Source organism: Fibroporia radiculosa, assembly GCF_000313525.1.
Source record: "Fibroporia radiculosa TFFH 294 genomic supercontigs, scaffold1318, whole genome shotgun sequence".
NCBI classification, from domain to species: Eukaryota; Fungi; Basidiomycota; class Agaricomycetes; order Polyporales; family Fibroporiaceae; genus Fibroporia; species Fibroporia radiculosa.
Genome location: NW_012133282.1, coordinates 1 through 21518, shown reverse-complemented (window position 1 = coordinate 21518; position 21518 = coordinate 1). Strand labels below are relative to the sequence as shown.

Below are 21518 nucleotides of genomic sequence, written 5' to 3'. Positions count from 1 at the left end.
GTCACACAGGCTGACACCGCGGCCCGCCCGTCGCCATCGCTGTCCAGGCCTGCGAGGAGCCTACAAATCCTCGCCTGCTGTCATTAAAATTGGCGAGTGGTCACCGCACAGTCCAGACCCTCGAGGGCCAATCGCAGCACAGGACCCCGGAACGACGCGTTGCTGATGGCCGGCACGGCCATTGCCATTTGATCGCGCCAAACACGACGACACGATCTGATCGTCCACCTTCAAGGCGGCCGATCGCCGGCAGCCGGGCGGGGGGGAGAAACCTCGGGGCCGGTGGGGTGTCCAAGGGCGGCGTTGCGCGTGAACGAGTCTGATAAATCGCAGGACGATGTGTCCGGGGACGGCGTCATTGTGTGCGTCATGGTGCACTGACATGGGACGGACGCTGTTCGTGTTTCGCTGGCGTGACGCAGTCGGCGAGGGTGCGGTCTGTGCGTATCGCCGCCAAGCCTGTGGTGCGGTGGAGCAGGGACGCGCGCAGGTGGAATTGACTTGCAAATTGGGATCGAGTTTGAAACGAGGCGTGCGCGACGGCGCATTTCTGCAGGATTTATTTGTGCGCGAGTGCTGCAGGCTCGCCGCGCCGGCGCGCAGGCCGGACGCAAAGATAGCGCAGGGCAGCTGTTCGGCTGCGAAGCGTCGGGCGCAATGTTACGGCTAGAGAGATAAGACAGGGCACAGCCGTCTCGGCGGTCTGTGGCTCAGGTCGACGCCCGAGGAGGCGGGCCTGCCACCTCGCGACCGACGTCACGTCGGGGTCGGGGGCGGGCTGGGGTCTCTGCTGGCGGCGGGGAGGGCAGTGCGCAGTGGTCGGCCGGGGAGTGGCCGGGGACCCGGGGGAGAAGGGGGATGGGAAAAAGGCGAGGAGACGGGCGTCTGAGGGGATAAGCTCCACTTGCGGCCGGACAGCGCGACGCACGCTCTTTTCGTTTCCTTTCGTTCCTTGCAGCTTCGAGTACCGCAACTTCTCCTCCTCCTCTCCTCCTCTCCACTTGGCGTGTCGCGCCGTTCCCTTCTTTTACCACTACCACCATCACCTCTCCCCCCGCTCCTTCCCTCCCGCCCGCCTCTCACTGCCCGTCCCACTCTCTCGACGGCAGTGACCCCCGCAGCGCGAGCCCAGGATGGACTACGACCGCTACGATGCCTTCCTCCACCACATCTTCAAGCAGACCCAGGGCGACGCCTGGTTCCGCCCAAATGAGGACAACCTCTCTGCCGGTGTCGCCCTCCGTGTCGACAATGGTCCCGAATTCCGTGTCTTCCCCTACGAGAACCTCGCCCTCGAGCCCTTCGAGGCCGCCGTCTCCGCTCTCAACCCCGCCGTCGCTGTCAAGGTTCGCAGCGCTGCCGTCCACGCTGCCCTCTCTGAAGTGTGAGTCCCGTATCCATGCCACTTGCCGCCCGCCCGTCCGCATGCCTTATCGGGCTGCCGCCGTCGCAACACGCCCTCGTCTGCTCGTACTAACATATCCTCTCGACGCAGGGGCCCCGACGACCGCTCCATCTATGTCGACGCCAACACTCGCATCCAGATCATCGAGACGATGATGGACCTCCCCACCGCGGATAAGGAGCAGAGCGCTGCCTTCATTGTGAGTCCCGTCCTGTCCCGCCTCTCTATTGCATGCCGCACTCTCGTCGTTGCGCTCGTGTTTCTTTTCTTGCATGTACGGCGCAGTTGCCGTGGCAGATACTGCGCGGTATCTGTTGCCAGGCAGGGTTTGATGGGATACCATCTGCTCCCGTACAGTCGAAGAGCTCGAGCATCTCCGCTCGCACCTCCTCGCAACACCCGTGCCATTTCGGCTCCCTGTATTGTATTGCGCCGCCGGCGATGGTGCACGCCCCTGTGTCCTTCCATACTTGCGACGACGGCGTGGTCTGCGATAGGCGCCATCGTGTTCCCTGAGCGCTGGAGCTATTATCGTCGTTGACTGAATTGCCTGAACTCCATCCCTCGTCCGTTCGAACGTCAGAGACCACTCGTCGAGCACGGAATGTATGACGTTGCTTGTGACCATGTCTTGTTGGCGCAATAGTGTCGATCACACCAGGGCTTGCGCACTCGGAGGCTGTGCCAAGGCTGACGATCGAGCCCAGTTCTTGGGTACGATCTCGGTGTATGCGCCGACGCTCAGGCTAGAATAGTGGTCCCTTCCATCTCTCGTTGGGCTTCCCTGTATTTTGCTCATTATCGCTGACAATACTTCCCTTCAGCGCGATGAGCGTGTGATGGTCATCTGGTCTGACTCGATAGATGGCATTATCCCGACGTCCAAAGAGTTCGAGGAGCGCCTCATCAAGCTCCTCTGGCGTTCACGGCCGAGTGCAGGCGCGAGCCATGCCAACAGCTCGAGCAGTCATCCAAACAGTATCCATGGTGAGTTGCGCACAACATGTTCTCACGCCCCTTCCTCCCTGCCCATGTGCCGCGGTAGTAGTAGTAGCAGTGGTCTTGCACACGCAGTGGCTGCGCAGTCGCTATCGTATTTTCCCACTCACCCTTTCGTAGCCACCGTTCCATTCTGTCGCAGTATGATAGCTACGTACTGCATTTTACCCTGCCCATTTCGTTGTATATGCTTCCTCACACCAACCTACCCCAGCCAATACACCAGACAAACGCCCATGTCGCACACGTTTCCTTACTGATGTTCGGCCGAGGCGCTGACGACGTTTTCTTATGCAGGGTCGATCTCGGGCCACTCTATGATGTCGCGGACATCTGGCCGCCGACTTGGTGTCCCGGGCACACCGGGCCCTCCGGGTACTCCCCGTGGAATGGGCCGCATGAGTATGGTGGGTATTGTAGCGACTGTATGCTAGGCGGGATTCCGTGCTGATGCGGTGAGCTGTAGGAGCTCATGCCAAGCGATGTCGAGAAGAGCCTCAACCCGGAGAACAACGGCGTGAAGACCAAGACAGTCCGGTGAGCTGCGCTTCGGCGGTTTGGTGGTTTGATGTTGCGATGGACGCTGACGATGTGGCAACAGGACATGGTACGGTCGCAAGAAGACGATCATCATCCAAGACGAGATGGGCGCAGCGCTAGACGAGCTCGGACCCTCGAAGCGTCCCACGCTGTTATATGCGCCGATCTACAACGGGTTAGCCGCAGGCATGGCCATCTGTGCGTTGTCGTTGTGTTTGGGAGATGTATGCGTAATGCTGATGAACTGTGGGCAGACTTCATTGGCAACGGTTTGAAGACCCTGCTAGAGGAGTGGGAACTCGACAACAACTACGAGCGGTTCGCGCTGTGCGCATTGATGCCCTTGCTGTTCTCTGTTTCTTTGGTACGTTGGCCTGTGGGCGCTGATGCTGAGATATGGGCGCTGAAGGTCCTTGGTGCTGCAGTTTTTCGCCATCCAGATCATTCAGAACGTCTCCATGGCTATCGGCCCCATCGCACAGTACCACGAGAATTCGAAGTACTATTCTGCTGTGAAGCCGCGCCCTAATAAGCTCGTGGATAACAACTTGCCACACATTACCCTTCAGATGCCCGTGTATAAGGAGAGTTTGGAGAGCGTTTTGTGAGTCGCTTTTCTGCGGTGTGCATGTGGCATGTGGCAGATGCTGACGCACTATGACAGAGCACCATCAATAGAATCAATGAAAAAGTGTATGCAGACGTACGCCCGCCAGGGCGGGACGTCAACTATTCTGATCCATGACGACGGTCTCAGGGTGCGTTGCGTGTGGTTTTTTTCTGATCTCACGACGGGGCGCTAATGGATCCCGTGTACGACGTTTGCAGCTGCTGCCGGTTGAGGAGCGTGATGCACGTATTGCGTACTACGCAAACCACGGCATTGGCTGGGTCGCGCGGCCGAAGCACGATGACGCGCCGGACGGGTTCAAGCGTGCGGGGCGGTTCAAGAAGGCGTCGAACATGAACTACGGTCTGAAGCTGTCGCTGCTCGCGGAGAAGCACCTCGAGACGCTGCAAGCGCAGGAGCGCGAGCGCGGCCCGCGCTCACCACGCACGTCGCACGAAGAGCAGCGCTACGGTATGCAGTACCAGCATCGTGATGGGGGCAACGCGAGCGTTGTGAACGTCGGCGGTGACGAGGACGCGGAGAAGGTGAACATGGACGACTGGGAGCTCGAGGAAAAGGCGCTGCAGCTGGCGATCGACGAGATGTACGAGGCCAGTGGGCGGCGCTTCCGCCCGTGGGCTGCGAACGGTCGTGCGTGCCGTATTGGCGAGATTATCCTCATCGTCGACTCGGATACGATCGTGCCCGAGGTGCGTGCGGTGCTTGCTTTGTGTCTGGGGGGGCGTGCGCTGACGGGCGTGTGTGTAGGACTGTCTGCGTGATGCCGCAAGAGAGATGGCCGAGTGCCCGGACGTGGGCGCCATCCAGCACGAGTCCGGTACGTGATGTTGCGTGTGCGACGGGGGCGCAGCTGACGCGATGTGGATCGCCTCGTAGATGTCATGCAGGTCGCCCACCATTACTGGGAGAACGGTATTGCCTACTTCACACGCCGTATCAACAAGTGTATCTCGTACAGTACGTGTCTGCGTTCACTTGGGTGGGTGTGTTCGCTCACGTATCCTAATTATTCCGCATCTAGCTTGTGCGAACGGTGAGGTTGCCCCCTTTGTCGGACACAATGCCTTCCTGCGCTGGAGAGCCGTCCAGGACGCTGCGTTCATCGATCCGGCTGACGGCGAAGAGAAGATCTGGTCCGAGTCGAACGTGTCTGAAGACTTCGACATGGCCATGCGTCTCCAGATGCGCGGATTCATCATTCGGTGGGCGACATACTCGCTTGGTGGCTTCAAGGAGGGTGTGTCGCTCACGTGTGACGACGAGCTGAACCGATGGCAGAAATATGCGTACGGTGCGTAATCTGGCGGCCGCGCTGTCTGTCTGCGTGATGTGCTGATGGGTGCGTGCAGGATGTAGCGAGCTGCTGTTCAACCCCATCGCTCAGTGGTGGCGCAAAGGCCCGATCAGCCCCCAGATCCACAAGTTCATGTGGTGTTCCGCCCCAATCCACTACAAGGTGTCCATGATGGCGTACATGTTCTCGTACTGTGAGTTTATACCGCCATACTCCTCGCACGCGAGGCAGGCACTGACGGGCACGGTGCAGACGGTCTCGCGGGCGCGCTCACAATCTCGACAATCAACTACTTCATCCTCGGGTGGCAGCTCGAGATTGACGGGTTTTACATGCACAGTTTCGAAATCTGGCTCGCGACCACCGTCGTCTTCATCGGCACTGGTAACATCGGCTTCACCCTGCTCCAATATCGTCTCGGCGAAGGGCCCCTTGTGAGTGTCGCTTGGGTACGTCTGCTGAGTTTGGTGCTGACTGGGTGTACAGGTCATGTCTTTCCTCATCAACGTCATGTGGATTCCGTTTTTGTGAGTCGCTAGCTTCTGGCCTGTTTTGTGTTCGCTTATCGCTCACTCTCGAACGCCCAGCTTCTTCTTCTTCGGTGGTTTGTCTATCCCTATCAGTCAAGCCGTTCTGTCGCATCTGTTCTCGTACAACATGACGTGGGGTGCGACGAAGAAGGAAGTCGAGCGATCAAATTTCTTTGAGGAGATTCCGAAGATTCTCAAGCGGTACGTTCAGCCTGCTACATTGTTCGGTTATTAGGGCTGACTCGGTGGCGTTCGCGCCGCGTAGCTTCTGGTTCCCGTGGACATGTAGTTTCATTCTCGTGGCCACCATGGTCATCCTCAGCACAAATCTGCTGCCTGTGGCGTGGCAGATTAATGGGTCTGCATGGGCCGTCATCTTCCCTCTGGCGCTCATGGTCGGCTGCCATATATTGTACCCGGTGAGTTCAGCTTCGTATTGTTATTGTAAATGTCTGCTGAAGCCGCGGGGCGCAGATCGTGCTCAACCCATGGTTGATGGTCTTCTCATATTAATCGCCATGTCGTGACGACCTTTCAGGCTATATACGTGCGCCTGCTCCCTCATGCACATACCACCGACCGCTATACCATCCGGACAGACGGACACTCTGGCTGCTTTCGGACTATCCCTACCCACGCTCGTTTGCTGTGTACCGTGTCGCGCTCTCGTTCGCTCCTTGTCCAGCGAGGCTGATGCGCGAACAGCCCCGCCTCCCCCTTCCTGCCACCCGCCCTCGCAGCCTATCTCCCTCGTCGCATACCATTGTTTATTTCCTAGCTTCAATCTAGTCTCGCATGTTTCGCATGGCGGTTGCTGTTGAACGGACCGAAACGCTTGCGCTTAAACTCGATTTATAGTTTTTGTTTCCCTTTTTAGTATTTGTGTTTCCCTCCCCCTTTGTCTCCCTTTATATGTGTCCCGTGGCCGCTGCAAATCTGGTATTCTCCATTGCAATCACGAATAGAACCCTTCATCGCGGATTATTTGTTTTTTCGTCTTAAACGGGCCCTGGGCTCGTGGTATGCGACGTTACGCGCTAGAGAGATGCCGGAACCTAATTTAAGTTTGTGTCGTTTTGGAATGCTGAGGTATGCTGAGGCCTGAAGCTGAAGCTTTGAAGGCCTGAAGGCTACATATTTCAACGTTTCGACATGGGCATAGCGGAAAGTGAGCCCGCCCTTGTATCAGAAGTGCGTGCCGAATTGATCAACGCGCACACCGAGGCTCCCACTCAGTGGCCGCGGTCACTTGGCGTTCAGTCTGCAGATAGCGCTCCGGGCGACGGAACCTCAGCGTATGCGGCCGCGTTTGGGCGCATTCAGCCAACGGCGGTATCTATGTGTACAGCATGCACCTAGCACGGCGGACTCGGTTCTTGCTCATCTATCATCGTTCAGGGTCTTGTCAGGCTTCGGACGTCTGTGCCGAAGGCATCATGATGCTGAGCGTTTTATGAATAGGCTTGAATCAGTCTGAGAAAGGCAGAATGGTGATGTATCATGTCCTCGTGCACCTTGTGCTGATGCTCCATGTGTACTACTACAAATATCTACATCTAGAGAGGGGGGACAAGAGGGACACCGTGGATCGTGAATGCGCGTGGGGTGCGTCGGGCCCGGAACTGCGACAAACAGAATGGGTGAGATGCGTGTCTGATCCCAACGTAGCAATCGTCGTCGGTGTGCACACGAAATTGACATCATCGCGAACCCTTCAGTTGCTCAGGCGGGAGAGGTGGAAGAGGGGGAGATCTCCCGACGGCTCGCGGAGTACTACCTCTCCCCATCTCTCCCTTCACACGAACCGTGTAGTACTCGGTTCAAACGAATTAGAATGTATATATCCACTGGCATCTTTCGAGCCGGGGGGCCATCGTCAGACCGGCTAAATTGAGATGTATCTTAGCGGATTTGAGAGGTGCGAAGGTCGTGTCGCATCAAATGAGAGGCGTGGTTCCCTAATAGGCTGTACACCGCTAAGGTCGCTATAGCTAATGGGTAATCCAAAATCAGGGTATCAGGCTGCCGCTACTGACGTACTCGTGAATTTTATCTGATACATCGCCTACAGGCTGTGCCCTTATCATGAGCCCAACTTACTTCGGTACTAGAAGTGAATGTAAATTTAAAGCAATTCAATTAGGAAGCCATCGCACCGACTGGCCCACCGGGTATGAATAAAGGAATCTTCATTCCCAATAGAAAAAGGAAGGGTCAGATAACGGTGATCCATACAAAAGATATCTACGGTCGGTATCAGCGAGCTGGTGCGACATAATCGGCTGAGGGTGTACATCTGCCAGTAGCCATGATGGATGTCCTACAGACATGCCGAAAGACGTCAAGCGTTGTGGAAGGTGCGTCTGAACGGAACATGGCATCTATAAAACACAAGAAGCGTGGTCAAGCTGCTTCTCGTAAACGGGTAACGGGAAATAGGCTGAAGGGCACGCGAATTTGACACGCTGATTCCATCTCAGAGTTCCTTGAGCGGTACCGAGTTGCAGAACACGCAACGAAGAAAGGGCATGAAACACATGCTTGTTCTGCGCAGGAGCTGCCTTGGGCCTCAAGTGCATGCGCAGATGTGCGCGAGAACATCGTGCAATCCGGACCCGATGTTATAAATTCGGCACCTAAGCCAGGCATAAGTGTCAGACGTCGACCATCCAAGCTATGACCGGCGTCAGCTTGAAGCACTCTGAAAATGGGTGGCTTCTTGAGGTGTAGTGTATGAAGCCTCGATGCCGCACTGATTCATTACAAATTGTCACGGTTGGACTGCACAGCTGTAGCCCTCTGTCGTTCATTTGCAAATAATTGGGGCAAGATGCACAACAGGCACATCTATGAATCGCCATGTATGAAAGGTGGATATAAAGAGCAAATTTGACATGTGCACACCAACAACAGACTCGAGTTAGGTATGTGCGAAATCCTGCAGGGTCAGTGCGAGAGGCGTCAAGTTTAATGCCTGGGACTTCTGTGAGATTAGGATTTATAGGATGGTATGATTGTTTACTCACGCTCTTCTCTACGACGGTTGAAATAATGATGGGACCCGATTTCAGTTTAGAACACTCAGCATCTTCATCTTGCACTTTAAAGCAGGCTCCTGTATATTTCCACATTTCCGTCAAATGCATTTGCGGCATGTGGTAAATGCGCGAACCTCATGTTGAATTACTCTTCGAACATCTGCGGCAAGAACCAATTCCGTTCAAAAGGAGTAGATGGTTACTCCTAAATCAAGTCGCACCGCGAGCAATTGCCGAAGTTCGGTAGATGAACATCCACCGGAAACTGGCTGCGGGAGATTCTATTTTCCTCCAATTTTCGATCTCCAAACACACGGCTGGATTTATATGAAAGGAACGCTGCAAAAAGGCCAATCAGAGGCTATCGATCTGCTATGTTTGTTGCCCGAACATAACAATTCAATGTTCGGGCTCCGAAAATTGAGAGAAATCGCGATCCCTCCCGGCGCATGTACGGCGCGTGTCCGGACACCACGCTTTGCTCATGGTGTCGATTCAATACCTCGCAAGAATAGGTTCAGGTTATCAGTTAATACCGGGGAAGACATAATAGGCTGCATGATTAGTGTAGAGAGGCACGAATCTGTGATTAAGTGGGAGAACATAGTGAACGGTGCGGCTAGCCACTTTAGCTGGGGAACTGAGGCATCGGCATGAACATGTAGGTCCTCTGGGACTCCCATCTTCTTTGCTGGTTCATGGTCCCACCGCAATGATACATATGCGCCATCCTGGAAGATAACGGCGCATTCCGGTTGTTTTGCATAATAAATAGCAGCGTGGCAATATTGGGATTCCAAATGACGGTGTTGGGGCAATAAAATTATGAGACGATCAGCGATGAAAAGTCTAGAACCCGTATTTGTGGAGGTATCATCGTGTTTGAGGACGTGAGCACAGGCCGCATGTGAGACTGGTAGAGAAAATGACACGCCTGCGCTTCCATGAACAGTGCCGTGTCAAATAAGACCATAGTGATGTTATTCGTTGAGAACTTCAACAGATACTGAGGTGCTAGACAAATGCATGAGTTTTAGTATATTCAAAGCTGGCACCGAGAGTCAATAGACGGTAAGCGCATTTACTCACAAGAGCCGTCCACTGGCCTTCACTTTCGGAAGCTTTGACGAGACGTGTGTTCTCCAAGATCCAGCAGATATCACATTTGTAACTTCGCTGCGAGAATTGACCCTACACCGGTGGTGAAAGATCATGTCTTGAGGGCGGGATATTGGCGTGTGGAGAGGACCTGATCGATCCGTTCACAACAATTGTATTCGATTTTGTCAAGCACATCTAGTACATGCTCCCCTTCACGAGCATCGAGCTTTATGACGATCTGAAGTTCGACTAGCTTGGGTAGAGAAGCATGAGACAAGATATTTGCTAGCCAGCCCAAGTCTTTGAGATCGAGATCAACCAACAACGCACTCAACTTGACAGCTGGTGTGAGATCTGGAAGAGCATCTGCGGTAAGAGAACATTAACCAACATTATGCTGTATTGCAAAGTAGACCTTTTTCGAAGACGTACTATTTGAATTATCGATTGGGTTCTGTAGCTGAATGTCCAGGGAGGAGAGCGACTCTCCGGCTGCAGCGACCATCCTCGCGCCTTTCTCTCGGTCAGAGTCATCGAAACTGAGATGGTGGAGGTGAGCGCCAATTGAGACCATGCCGAGGAACTCCATGACGCTGCTACTCTGGTCCAGATAGGCGGCAACGAGTGTGGGCGTACGTGACTCTCGAACCGTATCCGCAACGATGCCATACTTCGCAAACTTCACAGAAAAGCATTTAAGGATGGAGAGGCGGCAGAGGGCGCCGATAAGCCGCCCAAACACAGCTGCAGAGGGGAATGAGACTCCAACAAGCTCGAGGGTGCTGATCGATCCAAATGTGGCATTCATATGCAAAAAAATCTGTGGGTGCAGCTTTCCAGAAACCCAGTCGCAATTGACAAGATTGAGTGTTGCGACGCGAGGCAACTTCCGAGCCATGCGTACAGCAAACGACCCCAAGACATCGATCTTGTATGGGTTCCAGAAAGATACCGTCTTGATGACATCGTATCGCTCGGGATACTCTTCTAGTCCTTTGATCAATCGGAATATCCCTTTCTTGTCCAAATCCTCGACATCAACCTTCTCCCGGGCACGAAAGCGACAGAGAGCAAGCCACCCTTGACAAACCATCGACAGCTTCTGCAGCTGGTCTTGGTAATCCCAGCTATGCCAGCAATGGTCCAACACTAAATCAATAATGGTCAACCATAACTCGACCGGGAGTTGGGTCGGATATTTAGGGAGGACATCAGATGGTTGTCCAGAGGCTTCGAGAACAGACACTGAGGAATGTACATCGTTATCTATTTGTACACTTTTGGATGCCAGTGTAGACTGATGTATATGGTGTGTACTCACCTTCTCCGCTCGGAAGATTCTCAACAGTGTCGACATTTAGTCCAGACGGTGATCCGTGGGTTTGAACACTATGTGGAGTCCGAGGTGAATTGAACCTAGTTTTCCATGGACAAAAGCGCATGCAAGCACGCATGATTAGAGCTAGATACGAAATTACAGCCATGCACCACAAGGGCATCATTGGAGAGTATGCAGAGGATGGCGTGAATAGCAGAGCTGGTCATTTAGTGGGCCAGTAACTCCGCAAAAGCAACAATGAGTACATACAAACCACACTCCCCGGCGCGTATCTGTCTATGTGTATCGTCTAGTGCCTGCCCCATATACAAATGCCAACCGGGTGGGAAACATTGTCACACAGAACCATGTGTCAGGTGCTGCCGACTGAGCTCGCACTGGCACAAGCACAACTTTAAGAATCCAGGATATGGTAGGCCATAAGTGCGCGTGCTTGCACTCATTGCAGAATTTATCTGGCTGGCGACGAGAATCTGAAAAGCAGTACCTAGCATGTCAGAGTCGGCAGAATGCACCTAGCAAACGAGTGCACTTTTATGCAGATAGCGGGACGTTAACCTAAAAGAATGTATCATGATGTCAGGCGTTTACTGCATGCACGCGAGTCGATCGACTGAACGAGTCAAGCGTCTTGGTGCTAAGGACGATATACGTAGCCTGCCTCCCCTCTCGTGGCGACCAGGGAGCTGATATTTGCAAATGCTTCTCGAGGTCAAATTATGAATGGAGGTGAAAACGTTATGATGAACCTCTGAGTCAATGTGTCAACCGCCCTCACTCTGCCCAGCATCTGGTTGGCGCGAGGTCTACATTGAATATTGAAGAGTTGCCGTCGCGCTAGCCTGCTTCCATGTTCGATAAGATGATATACGGGGAAATCCTTCAGCCATGAGAACTTGCAGACATTGCGTTGTGCGGTCTTATGCGATTCTACTGTGTTGAGATTAGGAATCTAAGGCCAAGGTGTTGGATCTGAAAAGGACTTGGAAGTGCCGCGAATCAGACACATGGCCGCATAGCCCATCTCATGCTCGAGAGCACCCAGTTAGGTTTAGGAACAAGGCAAAAAAGATGATACAGGATAACGATCAAAGTGATCAGTCTGTAAGTTTGACTTAGCCCGAGTACTAAGGCGTATCGCGGTATCAGTCGATCCCCTAGGCAGCTGTCGATCACTCCTTCGTCACAATTCACCAACGTAGACACAACTAGCGGCTTGAAGAACGTCTCGAGAACGTCTTGGAGCGTCCAGCAGTCTGTCTGACTACTCGCCGTTCACCGTCAACAATTCACATCTGCCAGTGACACGCTCGCAGAGAAAAACGGTCCGGCAGAAATATTACAGCGAGTATAAATACGAAGATAAGATTACGATACTTAGAACAAATGAGAAGGTGTTCTGCATAAAGACCGGCCCGGGATAGATGTAATTCTACACGAACGGCTTCTTGCAAAACAGCTACACGATGCGTGGACGCGGATTCAGCTTGCGCTACGGGTGATTCCCAGATAATCTGGATGTAACACATCCGCATAAATAGGTTAATCTAGTACTTGGCAACGAATATTGAGGGCGAGACTGATAGCGAGCATCCGTAAGCAGTGCCGGGAATGAATGGTGCGTTGTGTCGTGGTAATGCCAAAAGTGCTGTCGGCGGCAAGAGCCAGGTCAAATTGGGATGTGGAGCAACATGGGTGAGAACTAGTATGCATGGATAGATACAAGAGTTCTAGGGGTCATGTAAGCACTGGTAATTCCAAGACTTGAGATCAACAGCCGACCACTGTGTAACTCACAAGAGCCGACCACTAGCATATAATGTTGGAAGCTTCGACGAAAGATGCATCTTCCAGGACTCGGCGGTCAACACCTTCATTACAACACTACGACGAACAGTACACCGAAGGTGGAAGGTGATCTTCCGAAGGGCGGGAAACTGACGTCCGGAGAGGATTCGATCAATCTGTGCATAGGCGTCGTCGCTGACATCATCGAAGCTGCCTTGCACGCACTTGTCTTTATCGCGAGGGCGTACAATGATCTCGATCTCGGCTAGTTTGGGCAAAGAGGCGGGAGGCAAGGCGTCTGCTAGCCATCGCGGGTGGAAGGACCAGTCCGCATCAAAGCCATCGAGAAAGACGGACAGAAGACGCAGGTTGACGGCCGGCGTGAGATCGGGAAGAAGGTCCTGGCCTGAAGCTGGGAAATAATATTTGGCACTGCATTGTACGGTGAATATATACTTTAGAACACACCGGTATCTTCCTCGAAGCTATTCATCTCTGGCTTGAAATGGAGGGAAGAGAGGGGATCGGCCGTGATAGCGATCAGCGTAGAGCATCCCTCTCGAGCATCAGGTCCACTGAAGGTAACGTGGCGGAGATAAGTGCTGGCCCTGGTCGCAATGAGGAAGTCGGCGACATCACTGCTGCCGTAGAGATCAATGGCGTCGAGCCGGGGGAAGCTTGACATTAGCACGTTATTCGCGACAATGGTATCTCTTTTGAGTCTCACAAATCTACATTTGAGTGAGACAAGGCGTGGAAGAGCACAGATAAATCGTCCAAAGACGGTCGCAGAAGGGAACGAGACCCAGAGGAGATGAAGCCTAGTAATCGACCCGAATGCAGCATTCACATGCAGGAAAACCTGCCAATGCAACTGCCCTGGGACCCACGCACAATCTTCGAGTCTTAGTATCTCCACTCGGGGCAGTTTCCCTGCCATGCATATAGCAAGAGAGCCAAACATATTGATCTTGTTGTTTGCGAAATTGACCCTCTTGATGACTTTGTATCGTTCGGGTTGCTCGTTTAATATTTTGACCAGCCGATACGCTTGCTTCTTGTCTCTCCGCACAATATCAATCCGCTCCAGGGATTTAGAATGGCATCGAGCATACCATGTCCAACACACCGTCGCAAGCTCTTGCAATCGGATCCCACCATTCTCAAGATGCAAGAAGTCGCCCATCGTGAAGTCGATGACCTTCCACCATAATTCGACTGGAAGTTCGATGGGTTGCTTAGGGAACGGGCTACATTGTTCTCCGCCCTGCTTTAGCCCCTGTCCGCTGTCATCTACTCGTTTACGATGATAAATCATAGTACATTTAACATTTGAAACACACATGCTCACCGTCTCCGCTCATAATTACCTCGCCTACCTCGGAAATTGGTCTGAATGGTGGTCCGAATGGTGAGTGATGTTGTCATCAACTGGGGGTGATACAGTCTCCACTAGTTTGCATGCGAGACTATGGGGAGAGATGTACATATTTGAATGATTGCTCAGTCTCGGCGCCCAGCCATGGACTTCAACTGCGACCAGGTCTGGGCTCTGATCGAGTGCGCACGGCGCAACCACTAGAGCGAACGCGATGCTTCTTTTGATTCACCGCATGACCAATCAATTGTCCACGATAGGTAACTTAGTCAGTGCCCTATACAGCTGTGGAGACAGGTACAGTATGGCTCACTACCCAGAACTTTGCACTTCAAGGTCTGAAAGACCTCACACTGTACCCTCGTGGAATCAACGCCAGTAGCTGGCACCCTTGTTCGCGAATCCTCCGTACTCTTGTTCGCCCTCTCGACACCTAGCGTTTCGGTATTGACCTGCTCAGCCTCATTGCCTGGTCTTGCCCGTTACATTATGCCCGGTCCCTTGGTATCAACAGTTTCGTATGTGGTACACAGAAGTCGTACAAGAACGTTTGAAAAAGGGCGTCCGACCGAGAGATAGAGAAAGATGATCGACTCAAAAACGACACTCACATGCAGAAAGATTCATCAATTCAACTACTCAATGACCCACATGCAAAACCGAAGGACGAGCGTCCGCATGGGGCAGCTTCTTCATTCATTTGCGAGAGTCGCCCTTTTCACAGTATTGTACTGCCCAACGCATCTGTTTGATCGTCTCACCAAGCGATACGCCTTCTGGTCCTTCCGAAAGATGTCAAGCCTTTCCTGGATACAAATGTGGTGCGGAGCGTATTAGCAATGCGTACGTTGCACGATGTGTGGCACGAACCCACCGCTGCCGCTGGAAATGGTCTTCCTTGCCTCTGCCTTAGTCTCTAGTCTCAATGATTCAGACGTAAGAATTGTGAGAACAAGCATGGAAGGGAGAATTTTTTCTCGTGGAAATGAGGCAACGTCCCTTTGAAAACAGGTAAGTGCAGGAAATGCGACGAGGGATTGAACACAAGTCTACCATAACATAGTCGTCGTGCTCACAAATTTCCAAACAACTAGAGAGCGGACGACGCATCATACGTATCGCCCACTCAAGTCTTCGGGCCTCAAAGTTGAGGTACCATACTTGATGCACTATGCATCACGCACAGCCATGAACAAGTAAAGCAGGTTTGAAGTATATAGCCGTGTTTGCCTTAATGCGGTGTCACCCTGGTAGATGCAAATATCAAAATGTCATCAGCACAACGCATGCTGAACGGTATGCAGACTTACTGGAAGACATTCAGACAAGGGGTGGGGTGAGATCTGAGGATACAAGCAGCTAAAATACGAATAGAATCAGACACTGACCACCACACGCAAAGAATTCTGTAATCCCAGAAACGAATGCTCTCGACACTTGTACGAAGCCACCACCCGGACCTGGCTGGGATATGGGCATATCCGCGCATACCAACCAGACACGGGCGGTAGTTTCATTCAGGTCATCGGGGGATGATTCGAGAGGAGCAACTAAAGAATAGTGTTTGTTTGAGCCAACTGCGATGCCATAGAAAGGACGCACTCTTGAAAAGCCCGCAAAGTCAAGTGCGACGTCAACCTGGTGCGACTTCAGGCTTGTCAAAATCCCGGACTGCCTCACCACCACATGATACACCATCCACCCTCGCCGCATCTTTCAACATCTCTGTCGTTGAATAACCAGATCGATATCGGAAAATCCACCCACCTGTTCGACAAGCCGAAGAAACTATAGGTCGTCGACCGATAACTTCGGCAATCTTCTCGGCCACTTCTGCATCCAGGGCAATTCGACGTTCTCAGATGCTCCTACGGTAGGGTGATGGCCGCCCACTACGCTTCCCACAGGCTCCCCCAGGGATTGGGACGCCTCGTCCTTAGCAGTGCGACCCTCTCGCAATCATTAGAGGCGATGCCGAAAAAGGGTTCAATCGTCTACAGCACCATGTGAATGCCAGACCGTGCATTGGCGGATCTCTTCTTGCTCAGGCTCGATTTTTCGGAGTTGGCGATCATAAGAAAAATCGAGGAGCAGCCTGCATTGGATGAGATACAGTACATTTCGGCGCCCACACTGCTCTTGAACAAGGAGGATGATGAGGCACATGCACGGGGTGTGGGCCATGTTTCGTCGGAATATTGCGCGTGAAGCAGATGAAGTCTGCGCACAGTGCGCGCGCTCTACGAGGAGTCTGATAAATGCTTTGCGATAATGGAAGGCCTCTCGACCTACTAAATTTTGACATTTAGATTGGGAACTGAATCGAGCTGTTTTTTTCGTCGAGGACGGGAAGAACATTCGTGGCATATTGTGCCCGAAGAAATGTATGTGAAGCGTTTTCGTCTTCATAACCCACCTTCAGGGCGATCCGAGTCAAATACGTCCGTGCTGCAGACTCACCAGGGTCCAGCGAGAAGAAAGAGGAACTGTCGATGCGTCACTTATTTGGCATTATTTGGCTGCTCGTCCAGGATCTCGATTCTTCTGGTCAATTCGCGGTAGCACCAAGTACACTGTCCACCTACTATTATGGGGCCCTTATGCCTCCTTACGGTCCATTTGCTCTTGCGCTCAAGCCTATTCGTCCGTGGGTTTGAACAGAAACAAAAAAAACCGCGATAGTCTCAAGTTATGCAGACGACTTGAACATTCCCAACGGCTAGCGGTCCCAATCCGCCTCCTTAACACGCCCAGTAGCATATTGTGCGAACGAGTAGCATACCCAAGCCAGTAACATTCATGTCGATATACGGACCTAGTAAATTCCAGAGAGTTAGTGCAGCACGTAGAGCATTCGCGGTAGAGCGATCTAGGGTCTTCTAGGGGTTTCTTGACGCGTCTGGTTTATTCTGCACTCCACCTTATCAAATCACCTGGCAGACGTCCTATGATGTTCCAGATGGCGGTCGGCCATCCACGAATATTCGACATACACGGCCTACAAGCTCGCGCCCCTGTCCTCGCAGCGCATATAAGCACTCCGTCCGCACGCTGTCGCCAGCGGAACGTATTCAAACAACTTGCCTTGCTCAACTCTCATCTACCTCCAAACACCAAACATTCCCCATGTCTTTCTCGACATTCTTCTACGAGCCCTTCTACTCCCTTGCTGACTTTGATCGCTTGTTCGATGATGCATTCTCTGCGCGCTCCGCATCCACCGACGACCGCCAAGTTCAGAGAATGGAAAACACTGCCCCATCTGCCCGGTCCTTCAGGCCCAAGTACGTCTTTGTTGACTCTTCTGTATCTCTGCATGGACAACTGACCGGTGCTCGGCTGCGCAGGATGGACTTGCACGAAGACTCGGAGGCCAACACGATGAGGGCAATGTTTGAGCTGCCCGGACTCTCGAAGGAGAACGTGCAGATCGGTGTGCAGAACGGCGTTCTGAGCGTGGCGGGCGAATGCAAGGAGGAGGGCGAACGCGATGAGGGCGGGTATAAAGTGCGCGAGCGCCGCTTCGGCAAGTTTCAGCGCGCAATTCCGCTCCCTCAGGGTGTGAAAGTGCGTACGACGGGAACCTTTCGTGACGGTTGTAATTCTGACGCTATTTTCTGTTGTAGAGCGAGGATATCAAGGCCAATATGCAGGACGGTATCCTCACTGTGACGTACCCAAAGTCGACTCCCGAGACGACGCCAAAGAAGATCACCATCTCTTGAGGGAGTATCGGATACTCCGCTATTAGCAACTAGGGTGTCAAAATGTATCGATAGCTTTTTTTTTTTGCCTATGATTTAGTGCACATTCAAAAATGGCATGTATGTCAAGGGAGTGAACTTGACCGGCGAATTGATTGATTCTTCTGAGGATTTTGGCCTTGCATGTGTGACTGCTCCGAAATGACTGAACAGTGCGAGCTAGGTGGTGCACTGAGAAGCCAACGTCCATTAATCGGCTCAGTGATGTGGTCCAGCAACCTCGAATTCTGCACCCGTCTCCCACTCACCAGCATCTTGAGATAGAGCGCCGCTCCACTACACAAATCAAGTCTAGCTCAAGCAAGAGCGGTGATGCTGATTGCAGACACTCGACGTGAAAGCAGGATCCTGCCGCTGTTGTGATGAAAAGGATGACCGCTCGGAGCAGGCCGCCACGCACAACAGCCGTGGCCTCGCGGAACTTGGAACACACAGACCGCTCTTTGTGCTCTCCGTCACCAACATGGCTACCCACACTTCTTCCAAAGTTCCAACCGCGAGTTGTCATCCCGACCTCCGTCCGCGCCTTGATCCTGCCTGCCATCTCCCATGTTCGGCGCAGTCTTTTCGGCCAGCTATTCGGACAAATTCGAGATGCACCAGCTGCAGGAAGCCACGCGCGAAAGGCCCACTGCGCACTGGCGGCGGGGATACCAGCAGGGCAGCGCCACGGCGGGCATGTGCTATTATCTCGAATACGACGGGCCGATACCAGGCTCGCCGCCGACACCGGGCACCAGCGCACAGGGCAGCTCGTGCAGCTCGCGCTCGAGCCCAGCGCCGCGCCATGACGACCTCCAGCCAGAGCGGCGCGAGCACATCGAACGAGTTCCCGCACAGCCAACCACGGCTGGTTCCCACGCCCTGAGTGGCTACGTCCGCAGACTTCGCGTAGCTCTGCCCCACTTTTCTTCCCTCCTGCCATCACGACGCACTCGGACTGCGACTCGGACTGCAATGGCCGTCAGAACACACCTCTTGGTATCTCTTTGGTGCGTGGCGCGTACGTCTAGCAGCGCTGAGCACTCACACGAAGCCTCAGGTTCGCGCTTACCATCCCGGTGATATTCTGGGACGCAACGTACTTATTCCTCAGGTGAGTGCGCGCGGATATAGCTGTGTCGACGGTGTGCTTGACGTGGGGGACGCGCATATAGGCCGCGGTCTATGGTGGGGGGCGACCTGCACCATTTTTGGAAGCCGTATGCGCTGTACCAGGAGGTGGACTACGTGCGTTACCACAGTTTGTTTCTCCCTGGCAACGGCGCGTCACCACCCGGTTTGTGATTAGATCTATGGTGTCAAGGCGTACGAGGAAGGCGACGGTTTCCCCAACGCACAATGTAAGTGCCCCCTTCGACTCGTGCATGGTTTTGCCGGCTGACCACGTCGCAGCGTTGCTCAACATTGTCGAGAACCTCATGAACATCGCCTATCTCTACCTCGCGCACGTCAAGGGCTCCTCCATTGCGCCTCTTGTCGGATTCGCTAGTGCTGTCATGACGCTGTCAAAAACGATTCTCTACTGGCTCCAGGAATACTACTGTAATGGGTGCTCGGTCGGCCACAATTCGTTGCAGGATCTGATCGTGCTTTGGGTCATCCCTAACGGGTGCGCATCCATTGCGCTGTCTTTTGCTGCATCTTGCTGATATCATCGCGCAGGCTGTGGCTTCTTGTCCCCAGCATCATCATCTGGCGTCTTGGCAAAGACATCTCCGGTGCTCTTCGCCTGGCAGATAGGGCCGCCAAGAAAGAACTTTCCGGCAAAAAGCAATGAGACTGCGGGGGATATTTTACTTACCCATCGGCGAAGATGCCAGGCCATGAGCGATATTTAATGGATTTCTTGTTTGTATCTGCTAATATGCACACCTACGGGGACTCATCGGTTTGCGCATGCGTGATGCTGAGCGGTTTGGGTGAAGAGCTTCCCACATGATTGGCACGGTATGTGTAGCTCGGTGTGCTCATGTCGGTACAAACTCGGGCGATCGTGAAGTTCGCTGCAGCCAGAAGCGCGACCGGAATTCCGGTAAGTTTCTCGATTCTCGACCTCTCACGTCTTTGACGGTGCGTTTAATTACGCGTTTCTCAGGTTGCTCAGATGTACTGCAACGAGGTAGTGCGATAGGGTTGACGCACAGAGGGTTCACACCCTGAAGACGGTAAGCGAGATAGATCCAGGGGACAGTGCGAACGTTACGTGTGTCCGTGGCACAAGTTTCAGCATTGATGTACATGCTCCCGACGTTCCGGAGCACAAACTTTCAGTGCGCCACATACCTGGGGGAGGCGTCCAGCGGAACGACGACGGCCAGCCGTTCGTCCCTACGCAGCAATCAAGAGCCAAGGCGCTGAATCTGCAGACAGGGATCAGATTGAGACGGACCACCGCCGCGGCGCCACATCAGTGCATCATGTCCCAGCGCAAAGCCCCCGGACCCGCGACAAAACCCCCAGCAAATGAGCGAGCAGGCAGGACCGGATGCCGTAACACAGGGCCCCAGCGGCGGGAACCCTGCAGCGGCTCTATTTTCCTATCACAGGCCCATCCTGGGCCGCGGATGCACATCTGCCTCCAGGAGAGGGAGGTGATCGCCCGTATTGGCAAGTAGGTACGTCAATCAAGTACACGCAGGAGGGAGCGCTGCGAGCGATGCGGGCGTGCGTGGTTCCATTGGGTGCGGTTTAGGCCAGTGTCTCGCGCGAGTGGTGGGGGCCAGCGGGCAGCTGAGCACCGGCGTGTTGTTTGCAGCGCGCGATCGTCGTCGTCGCGCGGTGCACAGTGGGACGCGGCCGGAGGGCACCGGTGCGTAGTGCGTCCGCGAGCCCTCTGGGACGTGGCGATGCGGATGTGGGCCGTGCAGCCGTTACGCAGGAGGAAGTGCGGGGGACTTCCCGAAGCGAGGGTTTAGAGTTGGCGTGCTGGCGTACCGTTTGTCCGTCCCTGGTGCGCCCGGATCAGTGGGAGAGAAGGCTCGGGGCCAGTCGGTGTGTGTCCCCGTGGTCTGCGGAGCTCATGCCTTGATTGGGGGCCTCAAGGCTTGCTGTCCGGCTGGCCGCAGGAAGCGAGGGAGGGGAGATAACGCCTGCGGTTGACAGCGGTGAGTACGGTAGCCTGCTTGTCTTCCCGTTATCATCATCCCCGATGCTAGGGTCTATCGGGGGGAACGGTGAGAGTGGCTGAAGCTTGGCCGTGCACTCTGCAGCTGGCCGTCTTGGGCGCACGGGGCGCGCAGCGAACGCGTCTTGTTTCGGGTGCCGTCCGGATGCACGTTCGTTCAAGCAGGGACCAGGCGGACGCCCTGTTCTCAGACGCGCACGCATGTATTCCGCTCGAACGAGCCTGCCTCGGTGGATCGTCGACCGCCTGCAGCATGGTTCCCCCGGAACCTTAACTCTCTCTGCTTGCCGTCTTTGCGGTTGCCTCCCACCTCCCACCTCCCCCTGCGCGCATCGTGGTCCCTGGCCCGCGGCCCGCGATCGTCGAGGGCTAATCGCGGCATGTCCACTGGGTCCCATGTATCCGCGCGCGGAGAAACGTCCTGCCTGGTGGTGTCGCCTCCGCATCGCGGCATCCCGTTATGTCAAGTACACAAGGTATTAGCCATGACAGCGAAGCACCTGCGACGCCCACGCCTAATTTGCGCGTGATTGCGCGATCTGCGCACAGCGGCGGGAGCGGGAGGCGCGGCGGGCCCCCCCCCC

General features: G+C 54.1%; 4 protein-coding genes across 4 annotated transcripts; 3 read left to right on the top strand and 1 right to left on the bottom strand.

Annotated features, from left to right (window-relative positions):
* Positions 1–1133: 1133 nt before the first annotated feature.
* On the top strand, positions 1134–5912 carry FIBRA_02497 (uncharacterized protein; the record flags this gene model as incomplete). The annotated part of the gene is made up of 19 exons (XM_012324357.1): positions 1134–1384; positions 1496–1604; positions 2230–2392; positions 2702–2811; positions 2871–2941; positions 3006–3142; positions 3199–3308; positions 3370–3548; positions 3609–3702; positions 3773–4264; positions 4323–4392; positions 4452–4532; positions 4597–4866; positions 4925–5062; positions 5122–5303; positions 5356–5396; positions 5457–5600; positions 5665–5818; positions 5874–5912. 19 exons carry the CDS (start codon positions 1134–1136, stop codon positions 5910–5912), a joined length of 2835 nt encoding a protein of 944 aa, XP_012179747.1.
* Positions 5913–9647: 3735 nt separating this feature from the next.
* On the bottom strand, positions 9648–13983 carry FIBRA_02496 (uncharacterized protein; the record flags this gene model as incomplete). Its single annotated transcript, XM_012324356.1, has 5 exons — positions 9648–9904; positions 9971–10783; positions 10860–10927; positions 12675–13077; positions 13134–13983. The coding sequence occupies 5 exons, from the start codon at positions 13981–13983 to the stop codon at positions 9648–9650; spliced, it is 2391 nt and encodes a 796-aa protein (XP_012179746.1).
* A 3186-nt stretch (positions 13984–17169) lies between these two features.
* On the top strand, positions 17170–17768 carry FIBRA_02495 (uncharacterized protein; the record flags this gene model as incomplete). The annotated part of the gene is made up of 3 exons (XM_012324355.1): positions 17170–17327; positions 17391–17610; positions 17670–17768. The coding sequence occupies 3 exons, from the start codon at positions 17170–17172 to the stop codon at positions 17766–17768; spliced, it is 477 nt and encodes a 158-aa protein (XP_012179745.1).
* A 588-nt stretch (positions 17769–18356) lies between these two features.
* On the top strand, positions 18357–19587 carry FIBRA_02494 (uncharacterized protein; the record flags this gene model as incomplete). The annotated part of the gene is made up of 6 exons (XM_012324354.1): positions 18357–18799; positions 18850–18903; positions 18965–19037; positions 19099–19150; positions 19203–19419; positions 19473–19587. 6 exons carry the CDS (start codon positions 18357–18359, stop codon positions 19585–19587), a joined length of 954 nt encoding a protein of 317 aa, XP_012179744.1.
* Positions 19588–21518: the final 1931 nt, after the last annotated feature.